The 15,178-nt window shown below is 42.4% G+C and overlaps 1 protein-coding gene across 1 annotated transcript; it reads left to right on the top strand.

Annotated features, from left to right (window-relative positions):
* The first annotated feature begins 3,770 nt into the window (after window positions 1-3,770).
* On the top strand, window positions 3,771-15,124 carry LOC140126141 (cystine/glutamate transporter-like). Its single transcript, XM_072145264.1, has 12 exons — window positions 3,771-4,276; window positions 7,708-7,834; window positions 8,018-8,133; window positions 11,105-11,230; window positions 11,370-11,469; window positions 11,747-11,791; window positions 11,865-11,988; window positions 12,249-12,352; window positions 12,699-12,795; window positions 13,216-13,365; window positions 13,441-13,618; window positions 14,982-15,124. The coding sequence occupies exons 1-12, from the start codon at window positions 4,054-4,056 to the stop codon at window positions 15,044-15,046; spliced, it is 1,455 nt and encodes a 484-aa protein (XP_072001365.1). The 5' UTR covers window positions 3,771-4,053; the 3' UTR covers window positions 15,047-15,124.
* Window positions 15,125-15,178: the final 54 nt, after the last annotated feature.

Genomic DNA, 15,178 nt, shown 5'->3' with positions numbered 1-15,178 from the left:
GAAGGTATGAGCAGTGGCGTGGCCAGGGGGTGTGGTTAGGGGGCGTGGCTAGGGTGTGGCTTCTGTGGGTAAAAAAATCGCCGCGGCGCGCTTCGCGCGCCGCCATTTTGTCCCTCTTTCTCCTCCACAAAAGTTGGGAGGTATGGTCTCTACAATCTACTCCTAGTTTGGATTCAAAATCTCCAGTAGGCCGAAGACACCTTGTGCGAGTTCACCCCAAAATCTTCTTCCTCAAATCGTCCACATTTGTCTGTGATTGGCCTACAGAGATTATTCCATACACCATGTTACGTTTTCACTGATGTGGATATAATATGTTGGACAGTTTGGAAAATGTTTGTAGAAACACCCTCAGGGTGCGTTCACACGTTGCGTTTTGGTCGCGTTTTCATTGCGTTTGAATGCATATACAACAGCTGATGAGAGGTGATTTGCCTAATTACATTACCGTTTAAGTTTGTAAACGCAATGTTAACGCACGTGTTAACAAAACGCATACGTTAACGTGTTGTTAACACATGCGTTAACATCGCGTTTACGTTGCGTTTTCTAAATGTTAACAGTGATCTAATTAGGCAAATCACCCCTCCTCAGCTGTTGTATATGCGTTTCAAACGCAATGAAAACGCAGGTCAAAACGCAACGTGTGAACGCGCTCTCAGGATTTGTATCCTTAGGCACATATTTCACGATGAAAGTAATTTTCACGTTTTTGTTTCCTTAGGTGCCATCGTTATTTTTCTATGTCCGCTATCTAAGCTTGTAGTGGCTAGATTTGTGGGTCATGTGTGATCCGTTTTTTATTACTCTTGTCACAGCTTTATATGGGCAAAGTGGTCCGTGTGTAATCCCTGTTTCCATGATTGAGGTAGGCCAGCCCACAAGGGTGATGTCACACATGGCGTTTTTGGGCCTTTTTAGTTAGTGCTTTTTCAGATCGTAAAAAACGCATCCTTTTTTTTTTAAAAACGCAGTTTTTTTCTGAAAACGCATGTGTTTTTAGAAAACGCATGCATTTTTGTCCGGTTTTCCGAATCTCCGCGCAACTATAAACGGACAAATACGCATCCGCTTTTTTACGATCTGAAAATGCACTAACTAAAAACGGCCTAAAAACGCCATGTGTGACATCACCCTAAGGGTGGTGGCACATGTGGCGTTTTGAACCCGTTTTTAAGCAGTCCGTTAAAAAACGCATGTGTTTTTTGACCGTTTTTGTCAGTTTTCCAGTTATCTTAATTAAGATAATTCAGAAAAAATGTAAAAAAAAAGGAAGTGTTTCCAAACGGATTGCTTGAAAGCGTCCTAAAACAGGTTCAAAACGCCACGTGTGCCACCACCCTAAATCGTCCTGAAAACCTAGAACAACCATGTGCAATCCAAGTTTTTTTTGTGAATTTTTCCTAACCAGAACTAAACGAATCGTCAGTGGAGAGCATGAGCCCATAGCAATACTTGAAGCTGTGGGACACCTGAGAAAAAAAAAATTGTGTACAGGAGGACTAAGGAACTTAAAAAAAAAAAAAATCGGTGTAATTTTTTTAGAAAGTTTTACAAAACAATTCATTTCCAGGGCAGATTAAAAAAATTACAAAACCATTACAAAACAACGAATTTTGTCCGACAAACTTGACAGGATTTACCCCAGTACAGAATTTTGCAGTAAAAAATTGTGGGTCATATAGATTTTTTGGGGATAAATTTTACAGTGTTATGACATTGGATTAATGAGTTATTTCCACCTTTACTTAGTGTATTAAGGTCACCTGAAAATTTTTTTTTTTTTTTTTTTTCACAATAACAACAAGCTTATTTTTCATAATTTTTCTCCCTGTGGTTTGATGAATACTTCATTCCAGTCGGAGGGGAAAGTTTTTTTTTTTTGTGCTTGCTTATTCATATCTGCTCTGTTTCCAGTAACAAACATCTCGTTGTTTTGTTGTATGGGGGCAGTTGTACCCCAGGGAGATTATAATTGGTAGAATACAGACCCCGCTATGTGGATGCGGGGCTGCGCGTCTCTCCTTCCAGATGGTTGGAGTATGATACACAAACATAAAGTGACCAGGAAACACTGACATGAGGCCGAGGTCACACAGAGCCTTGATGGTCCCTACTGTTCCTGGGATAAAAGAGACTCAATTAATATTTTCATAGTAAAACATGATTTATCCCGTGAAACTGTAATGGCAGCCATATTGTTTATGATTCAGCTTTCCTGTATGATTATTTTTTGTATCAATTTTTCTTATTCATAATCCATAGATGAATAAGAAAATAGAGATGGGAGGACCAGACTACACAAGGGTCTGTTTGTAGTCTGTTACCATAGCGATAACAAAATAGTGGCAATTTTTTTTAAAATCGAGGCTTTTCAAAGATTGCATAGTTTTTTCTTATCATGCATTGATGATTTCAGAGAGCACTGTACATAAACCCCTGTATCAGTGGACAATTTTAGAGACAATTGTGGCAAATTCAGCTTGTTTTGGACCAGAACAGAGTGGGGCATACAAAAAACTGGTGGTGATTCTCAAAGGAGGAACGACCAAAGCTGAGTCTACATGTACAGAGGATCATGCTAACGATGGGGACTTATGAGATTCATCTGAGGATCTGGTTGCGGTCGGGAAGGAAAACTCTGAGGGTGCGTTCACACGTTTGCTTTTTCAGATGCAGTTTTCAATGTCCGAACAAGGAGTGGAGTGATAAAAAGGAGGAGTGAACCTTGAGGGTGTAGTCACACGTGGCGTTTTGGATGCATCAAAACGCATGCATCCGAAGTATGTGAGAAGACAATTCTCCCGGAACTTTGAATTTCCCAAAAATAGGGTAGCCCTCCAAGAGTCCTTATAGAGTGAGCAAATTTCGTGACCCTGCACAGGTTTATAAGTAACATGAGTACATTTTGTTTCATGTCCTTGGGTATAACCAGCATGTAGCATGCCCATGTCCCAAGAGGGGACATGACCTACACACTGACCCTCACGCCTCCATTATAAGTTGGCAATTTTCCTGTGGGAGCACATTTGGTGTTGGGACAAGTTTTGGTTGGACTATGTAAGGTGCCACGAATACCTAAAGTTGGTCTGTGTAAATGCTCTTAGGCCTTGGTTTCTCCAGCTTTGGCATTGGTTGGCTGGAGGCCAGAAGAAGACCTAGTGGAAACTCAACTTACTTTTGGTGACCCAAATACTGGAGCAGCCATCATGATCTTGCCTACCAAGCCAAGGAGAATAACACAGAAGAGCAGACAAGGAACTGATGAAAGGAACTGCTGCCTCCTATGAGTAGTGAGCCAAAACATACCGGTGGAAGAGGACATCTCCTACCGAGAAAGGTCTGTAGGGACTCTACAAGAGATTGAGCTGGAAAAGAACCAACACGAATAGAACTAGGGAAGACCTTAACCTTAGGAGAGACTTTAGCTTCGGTTTTAGTGTGGGACTCCAATCTCTGGTGGATTTATGACCAGTAGACGTCTACATATAGGATGCTCGGTGGCCTCCAACTTGTCCTTGACGGTTTAGTTCTGTAGGGCTTGGCTGACGATGGATGAAGCAGGAATTGGTGTTGGGGATCCTGGGGGCAGAGACTAGAGCATGGAAAAAATTATCAAAAAAAGTATCCAGCTCTGATGTGATGGTCAGGCTCCAATATTTCTGGTAACCCCCTAAAGGGCATGTTTATACAGAGTTGATATTTCATCAGCTTTTCGTGCCAAGTAGGTTAAGGTTCTGGTGATCCAAAGTACAAGTCTGCAATAGAAATTTGAGGGTCAGCCCCAAATCCACAAGCATGCCCTAAGCTTGAATAGTTTAGAACATGACTGGAGATCCATGGCTCTCTCCGCCTCCATGTGAGTGCAGATGAAGCCGGACTGATGTTGTGTTTATGAATGACTGGACCCTCAGTGAGACGGGGGGCAGTGACCAGGGGCAGGGATACACAGAGAGGAAGCCTTGTTTTTAATCCCCTGACTTTACACTGAGTCCTCACATCCAAAACACTGAGAAGAACTGGCAGAACAGAGAGCTCTGGCTGTAAGCAGGGATGGGGACTTCTCAGGAGACTTCAGGAGATGGAGGTCTGAAGAAGGAGAAAGAGGCTGTGTATCTGAGGAAGAAGATCACCTTGGTCCGTGCCATCTCCTTGACCATTGGGACAATAATCGGAAGTGGTATCTTTATATCTCCTAAGGGGGTCCTGATGAACTCTGGTAATATAGGACTGTCCCTCCTGATCTGGTTGGCCTCTGGTATCCTATCCATGTGTGGTGAGTACAACATTATGCAGCCCACCAGGTTCTGTGATTATTAAAGGGGTCCTTGTAACAGGAACTTTGCTGTTATACTTAGTACTTGCAGTAGTGGTGTAACGGACCCCACCTACCATGTACCATGTCCCGGGCGTCTTGTGTAACAACGAGGCCTTTGGATGGCCCCCAAAACAAGTATCCTGGAGGAATTTCTACCTCTGCACTTACTACAGCAAAGCCCTAGGATTTTTATATTCAGGCACTTTGACTAACTGGATTCCTTCTGGTCAGTAGTACTGAATCACGTGTATTATACTCTAGAGCTGCACTCACTATTCTGCTGGTGCAGTCACTGTGTACATACATGACATTACTTATCCTGTACTGATCCTGAGTTACATCATGTATTATACTCCAGAGCTGCATTCACTATTCTGCTGGTGCAGTCACTGTGTACATACATGACATTACTTATCCTGTACTGATCCTGAGTTACATCCTGTATTATACTCCAGAGCTGCACTCACTATTCTGCTGCTGGTGCAGTCACTGTGTATATACATGACATTACTTATCCTGTACTGATCCTGAGTTACATCCTGTATTATACTCCAGAGCTGCATTCACTATTCTGCTGGTGCAGTCACTGTGTACATACATGACATTACTTATCCTGTACTGATCCTGAGTTACATCATGTATTATACTCCAGAGCTGCATTCACTATTCTGCTGGTGCAGTCACTGTGTACATACATGACATTACTTATCCTGTACTGATCCTGAGTTACATCATGTATTATACTCCAGAGCTGCATTCACTATTCTGCTGGTGCAGTCACTGTGTACATACATGACATTACTTATCCTGTACTGATCCTGAGTTACATCCTGTATTATACTCCAGAGCTGCACTCACTATTCTGCTGCTGGTGGGGTCACTAATATTTAGTTTCCTATGGGAAGATTGTAGAGTTGGGGAAGTTCTCTTCTATGGCAGAGCTGCAGTCTAAAGCATTGAGAAAAGGGAAAAGCAGTATTAGGAGCCTCTGATGATCCAGAGGGGTAAATTAAAGATGTCAAGAGGTTCCATATGGACAATACAGGTCACTGCGTTCAAGGAGTCTCAGATCTGCCTGATTTTTATTGTTTTACTTTTAGGAACATGTTTTCTCTTCTTCGAACCCCCTGCGGAATCCTGGAATTTTGCTTGGTACATGACCCCTATGAATAAAATTATTTATATTGCACTTTAATGTATTGCACTCCAACAATAAACTTAAATAACTCAACTATAAAGAACTCGGACGAGGAACATGTGGGGTGGATAATGGTCACAAGTTCTTTAATTATTAAACTCTTGGCAGAACAAATTGTATAAAAATCACCCCTATCGAATGAAGGCACTTCAGGTTATAGACCGTAAACACACCCTCCACCAGGAGCGGTATGCGCAGTCCGCACTTCGGCCCCTTGAGCCACCCACAACACATATGAATGCGCCAACAGCCAAAACGGAGGTAGGTGATGCCTCTGAGGGGGAGCTCCCGAAATAGAAACAAAATTAGTACGCGATTCACTGCAACAAATCGGGAAAAAACAAGAGGACCTCCAACGCCCGATGCGCATAACCTTGGCATTTGGCAACCCAGACCCAACAAACTGAGGGAAACTGGAAGAAGGTAAGGGGTGACCCATCCTCATGAACTAACAGACAATCACCCGAACCCCTACCATAAATGTTGGTCTTTGACCTATGGATCCGGGGGTGCCGGGCCATGGTACCAACACTCTGCGCCTACAGCATGCCTGGAAGGATGGCGACTTTGTGTGCATGCGCATGCCCCTGCCCGATGCCGGAGAGGGAGGAGGGTTGGAGAGGGGCTCAGGCGAGCCGGCGGCAGTGACCTGCGAATGTAGTCGGGGAAGGGGTGGACACGCGGAGATGTTGAGACAACTAGTTGACCTCCTCTGAGGGGAGTAATTAAAGGATCGCCCATGGTCACTGGCTGCCGCGAACCCAGCGAAACAGTCTCCTCCAAGCTAGACCCAAGCTTGAGGTAAACGATCAAGAGGAGGGCATACCAGCCGCACCCCCTTTATAAGCGATATGGGGAGAAGAAGGATGAGGTAATTAGGCTCAGTGCTATATGGGTATTAAAGCCCGCCTCATACTCACTTAAAGTGCACTAACTAACCCTTTCGTTCCCAATCTTGGCCTTAAGAACACCATTAGTCTGTGTGCGCCCCAGGAGCACACTGCAGATGTTCTTGGCTTTGACCTCACATCATCTGCCAAAAATTGCTTTCCTAACAAACACTTTATAGCTAAGACCCCGGACTGGCCTCCTCCTTGCATGTATTTGTAGTAGATGGAGATAAAATGAAGGAGGAGGTAGATGTTTACTTTGACCTGAGGTGGACACATGGCCTCCTGGCTTGTTGTTGGTCACCAACACTTCTCACGAGTGATCATGGTCACACACATCAGATACAAGTAGGCCAACCATTGCACGAATATTGAACAATCATTGGATGAACAATTGTTTTATTAGAAGAAATAGTCCACTATGGCCAAACATGTTCAATGACACCAGTGTAGGATGGACAATCCTTCTGGGAATGGAAAGATCTTCAGGAACTAGCAACTTCTAAATCATCATCTCTAAAAATGTCCAGCATGACACAATGGAGGTTGAAGGACTGAAGGTTCACCAACAGCTGAAGGGCTGAAGCCAATCATTGGGTGAACAATTGTTTTGTAGACCAAACTTCCGTGTTTTTGTCCATAGTGGTCTTTATAATTGACCAAACATGTTCAACCAAACACGAGGGATGAACTGTCCTGGTAATGTTCCCTCATAGAAAGATCTTCATGAGCTAATTCCTACCAAAACCATGGCCCACTTCTACCACGACAGGGTGGAAGTTACTAGGGTCGTGTACATTTAATTGAAGTATGCCAATGGTTGGACCACCTTCAAACGATCATCGGGTAAGTGATTATTTTGAAGACAAAGTTGTACAAGTTCTAGTCGATTTTGGCTGTAACCGTTGTCTGTATCGGCCCGTGTAATTTCCAATCAAGGACAACCATTTCTTCTGGAAATTTTACCTCATGGGAGGTAAACATGGCCGACTTTTACTGTGATGGGATGTGATTAGTTGTCTAACTTGTTGGTTCAGTATTTCAGCAGTTTTGATAAACCTTTGAAAGATGATGATCATTGATCATGATCTGGTAGTTCAAACCAACCACACATGGTCAATGACTCCGGACAAAAGACAGAACGTAATAGACAAAGAATTGTAAACATGGCCGACTCCTACCATGATCGATTGTGATCGGTTGACGAGAATTATCGTTATCAATTGTTTTAGCTTAATTCATCAAATCTGGCCAATCCTCATGCCCTCATATCACTGACTGTCAAGCTCTCTGTGTTTTAGGGGCGTTGTCGTATGCAGACCTGGCCACCTCCATCAAGAAGTCTGGTGGGCACTACACATATTTACTGGAGACTTTGGGTCCGCTTCCTGCCTTCCTAAGACTATGGTCCGAATTTGTCATGATCCGGTAATGGTTTCCATATCTTGCATTTTTAACATATTATAGTTATGAAATAAGGTGTGGCTAAACTAGTGGGTGGGGTTAACAATGATTGTGGACTTATTCATCAATAGTGATGAAAGCTTATAAGCTTATAGCTGGATTCTCATCAATACAAATCCATATCTTTCCTTTTCTGTTTTTCTCCAGGCCAGCAAATCTCGCTGTAGTTACTTTGGCGTTTGGACGTTACTTAATAGAACCTCTATTTGTACCATGTAATGCCCCGCCCACCGTAGTCAAACTCATCAGTGCTATTGGTATTGGTAAGTCATTGGTATATTCTCTTTACCCTCAGTATTATAAATTATTTTCTTGTATTATAGTAGTTGTATTCTTGTACATAGGGGGCAGTATTATAGTAGTTATATCCTTGTACATAGAGAGCAGTATTATAGTAGTTATATTCTTGTACATAGGGGCAGTATTATAGTAGTAATATCCTTGTACATAGGGGGCAGTATTGTAGTAGTTATATTCTTGTAGATAGGGGGCAGTATTGTAGTAGTTATATTCTTGTACATAGGGGCAGTATTATAGTAGTTGTATTCTTGTACATAGGGGCAGTATTGTAGTAGTTGTATTCTTGTACATAGGGGGCAGTATTGTAGTAGTTGTATTCTTGTACATAGGGGGCAATATTGTAGTAGTTGTATTCTTGTACATAGGGGGCAGTATTGTAGTAGTTGTATTCTTGTACATAGGGGGCAGTATTGTAGTAGTTGTATTCTTGTACATAGGGGGCAGTATTGTAGTAGTTGTATTCTTGTACATAGGGGGCAGTATTGTAGTAGTTGTATTCTTGTACATAGGGGGCAGTATTGTAGTAGTTGTATTCTTGTACATAGGGGGCAGTATTGTAGTAGTTGTATTCTTGTACATAGGGGGCAGTATTGTAGTAGTTGTATTCTTGTACATAGGGGGCAGTATTGTAGTAGTTGTATTCTTGTACATAGGGGGCAGTATTGTAGTAGTTGTATTCTTGTACATAGGGGCAGTATTATAGTAGTTGTATTCTTGTACATAGGGGGCAGTATTGTAGTAGTTGTATTCTTGTACATAGGGGGCAGTATTGTAGTAGTTGTATTCTTGTACATAGGGGGCAGTATTGTAGTAGTTGTATTCTTGTACATAGGGGCAGTATTATAGTAGTTGTATTCTTGTACATAGGGGGCAGTATTGTAGTAGTTGTATTCTTGTACATAGGGGGCAGTATTATAGTAGTTGTATTCTTGTACATAGGGGGCAGTATTATAGTAGTTGTATTCTTGTACATAGGGGGCAGTATTATAGTAGTTGTATTCTTGTACATAGGGGGCAGTATTATAGTAGTTATATTCTTGTACATAGGGGCAGTATTACAGTAGTTGTATTCTTGTACATAGGGGGCAGTATTACAGTAGTTGTATTCTTGTACATAGGGGGCAGTATTACAGTAGTTGTATTCTTGTACATAGGAGGCAGTATTACAGTAGTTATATTCCTTTACATAGAGGGCAGTATTACAGTAGTTATATTCTTGTAAATAGGGGGCAGTATTATAGTAGTTATATTCTTGTACATAGGGGCAGTATTATAGTAGTTATATTCTTGTACATAGGGGGCAGTATTATAGTAGTAATATCCTTGTACATAGGGGGCAGTATTATAGTAGTAATATCCTTGTACATAGGGGGCAGTATTGTAGTAGTTATATTCTTGTAGATAGGGGGCAGTATTGTAGTAGTTATATTCTTGTAGATAGGGGCAGTATTATAGTAGTTGTATTCTTGTACATAGGGGCAGTATTGTAGTAGTTGTATTCTTGTACATAGGGGGCAGTATTACAGTAGTTGTATTCTTGTACATAGGGGGCAGTATTACAGTAGTTGTATTCTTGTACATAGGGGGCAGTATTACAGTAGTTGTATTCTTGTACATAGGGGGCAGTATTACAGTAGTTGTATTCTTGTACATAGGAGGCAGTATTACAGTAGTTATATTCCTTTACATAGAGGGCAGTATTACAGTAGTTATATTCTTGTAAATAGGGGGCAGTATTATAGTAGTTATATTCTTGTACATAGGGGGCAGTATAATATTAGTTATATTCCTGTACATAGAGGGCAGTATTATAGTAGTTGTATTCTTGTACATAGGGGGCAGTATTACAGTAGTTGTATTCTTGTACATAGGGGGCAGTATTACAGTAGTTGTATTCTTGTACATAGGGGGCAGTATTACAGTAGTTGTATTCTTGTACATAGGGGGCAGTATTACAGTAGTTGTATTCTTGTACATAGGGGGCAGTATTACAGTAGTTGTATTCTTGTACATAGGAGGCAGTATTACAGTAGTTATATTCCTTTACATAGAGGGCAGTATTACAGTAGTTATATTCTTGTAAATAGGGGGCAGTATTATAGTAGTTATATTCTTGTACATAGGGGGCAGTATAATATTAGTTATATTCCTGTACATAGGGGGCAGTATTACAGTAGTTGTATTCTTGTACATAGGGGGCAGTATTACAGTAGTTGTATTCTTGTACATAGGGGGCAGTATTACAGTAGTTGTATTCTTGTACATAGGGGGCAGTATTACAGTAGTTGTATTCTTGTACATAGGGGGCAGTATTACAGTAGTTGTATTCTTGTACATAGGGGGCAGTATTACAGTAGTTGTATTCTTGTACATAGGGGGCAGTATTACAGTAGTTGTATTCTTGTACATAGGGGGCAGTATTACAGTAGTTGTATTCTTGTACATAGGGGGCAGTATTACAGTAGTTGTATTCTTGTACATAGGGGGCAGTATTACAGTAGTTGTATTCTTGTACATAGGGGGCAGTATTATAGTAGTTATATTCTTGTACATAGGGGGCAGTATTATAGTAGTTATAGTCTTGTACATAGGGGGCAGTATTATAGTAGTTATATTCTTGTACATAGGGGACAGTATTATAGTAGTTATATTCCTGTACATAGGGGGCAGTATTATAGTAGTCATATTCTTGTACATAGGGGGCAGTATTATAGTAGTCATATTCTTGTACATAGGGGGAAGTATTATAGTAGTTATATTCCTGTACATAGGGGACAGTATTATAGTAGTTATATTCTTGTACATAGGGACAGTATTATAGTAGTTATATTCTTGTACATAGGGGGCAGTATTATAGTAGTCATATTCTTGTACATAGGGGGAAGTATAATAGTACTGAATGGTCTTTTTAAAATGTCTTCTGCTTTTGTGCAGCATTCGTCATTGCTTTGAACTGCTGGAGTGTTAGTTGGTCGGCAAATCTCCAGACTACCTTTATGGTGCTAAAGTTGGTGGCTCTTGGACTGATAATAATACCTGGAATTATGGCTTTAGCAGAAGGTGAGATGTGATTGCTGTTTCTGGTCGCAGCGTCACCACAGAGGAAATTAAGAATTAAAGTTGTCTCTTCCTATGGGCCCAGGTTATGCAGGGTCGGTGGTTTGTGTAGTTGCTATAACCTTGTATGTTGCATTTGCAGGAAAGACGGAGAACTTCCAAGATGCCTTTGATACAAGTTCACTTACTCTGGACAAAATTCCACTGGCATTTTATTCGGGAATGTTTGCGTTTGGTGGCTGGTAAGTGATCTTGGTCGAGGCAGCCATCTGGATGGTGACTCTTGGGTAGGCTACACTGTAATAGTCACATCCACACTTGGCGTGTTGCACCATGGGGCACATGAGAAGGATGTCCGGTAGATCCCGAGGACAGGGTAGGTGAAACTCCATGGATGAGTCCATGCTCAGACATGACCAGAAGAAGATCTGAGTGATGGAGACACTGGGGACTGATTACTTTTCTTGAAGGTTTCACCAAACTAACCCAATTTTTCACAGTTTTCTCACTTCTTTCCAGGTTTTACATTACCTTCGTTACTGAAGAAGTTGTAAATCCGGAGAGGTAAGTCACCAAAAGTTAAAAAACTTCTCTGTAGTATATATATTAAAACTTTTTTCCCTCGTTTTGTTTCCAGGAACATCCCGATCACTGTGATTGTTTCGCTTATCGTCATCACAATCTTCTACCTCCTCACTAATGTCGCCTATTACACCGTCCTGACGACCGGTGAAGTTCTGGCCTCGGAGGCGGTGGCCATGGTGAGTGTGATACCTTAAAATTGTGGGTAGGATGGACACACTCAGGTGGTCACTTGGCCTATATCGAGGCAGGACTTATGGGGAGGTCTTACTATGTAGAGCTTAGTACCTACCGAGCAACACATGGGACTCCTTCAGAGGTCCTGTAGAGTCTAGGCCTTTGTGGGTCAAAGAGAATGAGCTACACAATGTCCACGTATAACATGAAATGCTTTTAGGTGGACATTTTGTGCCTTCACTCTCTCTCTTTCTTCTATTAGAGCTTTGCAGACAGGACTCTGCCTCAAATCTCTGCTGCGATCTCCATCCTGGTGGCCATGTCGTGTTTTGGGGCCCTGAATGGTGGAATTTTTGCTTCTTCCAGGTATGTGAACTGGGGTACTGGGGTCCAAGGTCTCCATTTTGAAGCTATTTTATTCAATGAGACAACAACAGTGCGCTAGATTGGTGGCTGAAGGGGCGGGGCATGACTGATGGACATGTGTCAAGCTCCACCCGTTTGGCTCAGCAAAAATTTGAGAAATCCTTAAAGGCTCTTGGGTGTGGTCTAGGAATATTATTGTGACATGTACAATGTAGGCTTTTTCTAAATATATATTAGGCAGAGATGCATAGAAATGGCTGTGAGGGCTCCATGTAGCCCCCATCCCAGGCCTGACATTCAGCACTGAAGGCATAAATGTTTATCAAATATGATTTCTCCCACTTAGGATGCTTTTTGCGGCCTCCAGAGAAGGACATTGGCCTAATGTGTTCTCTATGATTCACATCCGAAGACTCACCCCGGTTCCGTCTCTCGTATTTATGGTATGATATAATGATACGAACTTAAAGGGATTTCTAGGAATAAATCTTGCATATCAGATCAGTGGGCCCTCACACAAATCACCTGCAAATTTGCCCCCCATGGCAGCTCTTCGTAGGCGTAGAATGTCCATAGGAAACGTGCTTCCACAAGTTGTACATGGGACTTGGTTCCTCAAGGGCGTGGCAATAGAGGGTAGAAAGATAGAAGTCATACAAGAGTCTTGGTTCTCGAGGGGTGTATTAATAGGGAGTCAGGAGCTAGAGGTTACACCTGGGCACTAGTATTTAAGGGGCTACCTATAGGGGGTGCAGCAGTAACTAAAGTTTCCAAAATATCCCTCAGTAATATCACAGGTGATGGTTGAAGTCTTTGTATTTAGGCCCAGACCTTACGGCGTTTCATCTGTACCTTTCCTGTAGATTCCACTGGTTTTCCTGTTGATCGGAATTGGTGACCTTTATGGAATCTTGAACTTTTACAGCTTTTCTCGTTGGCTTTTCATGGGATTAGTCACTTTTGGCCAAATACTTCATCGTTGGAAATATCCAGATCTACCTCGCCCCTTTAAGGTCAGTTGGGTTTTACCACTTATACACTGCTTACCAGAGTATATGAGTAAATTTTTTTTTTTTTTTCCCCTTTAGGTGCCCCTAATTTTCCCCATAATATTTAGCTCCACGAGCCTCTTCATTGTGGGAATGTCGCTATACTCCGACCCAGTGAACACCGGCATTGGCTGCTTCATTACGTTAACCGGTTTGCCGGTGTATTACCTAACTATCCATAAGCAGCGGCTGCCGAAGAGCTTCAGGGAAACGGTCGGTAAGTAGAAGATGTAGAAGTTCCATTTTGCTCTCGTTTTGTCTTTACTCTGGATCATGCGTGAGGGAGGCCGGAGGGTAGTTGACGCTTTACCCCTTGGACTTTCCTGCCATTCAGCTGGAATCTTTGTGAGGTGGTTTTCGTGGCCTCGTCTAAGTACTGTAGTGACATACAAGCCTTAATGAAGTCCATCGTCGAGGCATGTCTAACAGGCAACGTTCTTTCCCCAAGAAGTACCCAAAAGTCACCTCTACAAGTGGTGGCAAACCCACTGTCTAACTGCTTGTTATCATTTACATACATCGAGGAGATTCAAAGGGGGTTTTCAAGGGAAGGGGGGGAGGCAACATTTCCCATTCCAGGTTTTTGACCCCACCTCTAGTTCTGAAGTTCTGGGTGCTCACAAGGCCCTGAAAAACCAATGAGTGGTGTCCCTGGACCAGCCATTTTTCCAGGAGATGTCACTTCCTGGTCCAAGGAGTTGAGTCATTGGATGAAATGGGTCCCGTGAAGGCCGTCTGCAAGTCGAGAGAGACCCAGTAACAGTGCCAGTAGAAGTTGCTCACTACTGGCATCCATGCGATCACATGTTCAATCACGTGATCGCCGGAATCCATCGAGACAGCTGCCCCTATTCTCTCTAGATTACCACTTCTTTGGGCGGGTCTCCTGCATCGACAGACCCAACGGTCCCCTTCCCCATCTCTCAGGCAGCCGCCTAAAGTGTGTGCCGTAAATATGCTATGGGTTCAGGAAAAAGAAGGAGGACAATACAGGCGCCACATGTGTGAGATCTGTTTTCAGTGTGTGAGTTTTTAAACAAGATTAGTTTCACTCACCTTTTTTGGTTGTACGTCCGGTACAACACGTTAAAAGACGTTTTGATGAAATATGAATAGGAGTCTGGCAGCCTTCCTGGTCTCCGTAGCAGTAGGCGTCTATGGAGCATGCATAATCGGGTAATATTTGTTTTTTCAGGAGGTTATTTCGGCGCGTGTATATCTTGTGTAACTGATGAAGAGCCCGGTTCGGGCTCGAAACGCGTCTTACCCAATAAAGGAACTCTAAGTTTATCATATAATACTTGTGAGTATTTGGCGCCGAAATAACCTCCTGAAAAAACAAATATTACCCGGTAAATCTGCTATGGGAAGAGCTTTAGGGACCAGGACCACCAGTCGTAAATCTACAGTGTGTGGTCCGGAAGCAGCCAATCGCATGATGAGTTTATCAGACCCACTTCATGGACTGCAACACTAGAGTATAAAAAATAAATACCGTATTTCACGCCAAGTAATGGTGTATCTATATGTGTTGATGCGTGTAGCCCCTACTTATTGTCTCCCATGCCTTTAAATCTTAGATTACCTGACCTTGAAGATGCAAGTACTGATGGAAGTCATCCCTCAGGAAGTAAAAACGTACTAGTGGTCCAAGACGCTGATACGTACCTGTCTGAACTCAACACACTGCCTTGTACATAATAAAGAGAGTGAGTTGAAATGATTCAATTTGTTGGACATCTTACTCTCACCCATATGGAGTCAACCAAAAATTAGG

This window comes from Engystomops pustulosus, chromosome 4, assembly GCF_040894005.1.
Source record: "Engystomops pustulosus chromosome 4, aEngPut4.maternal, whole genome shotgun sequence".
In the NCBI taxonomy this organism is placed as follows: Eukaryota; Metazoa; Chordata; class Amphibia; order Anura; family Leptodactylidae; genus Engystomops; species Engystomops pustulosus.
Note: the sequence above shows the minus strand (reverse complement) of the source record. Positions and strands in the feature narration are given on the sequence as shown.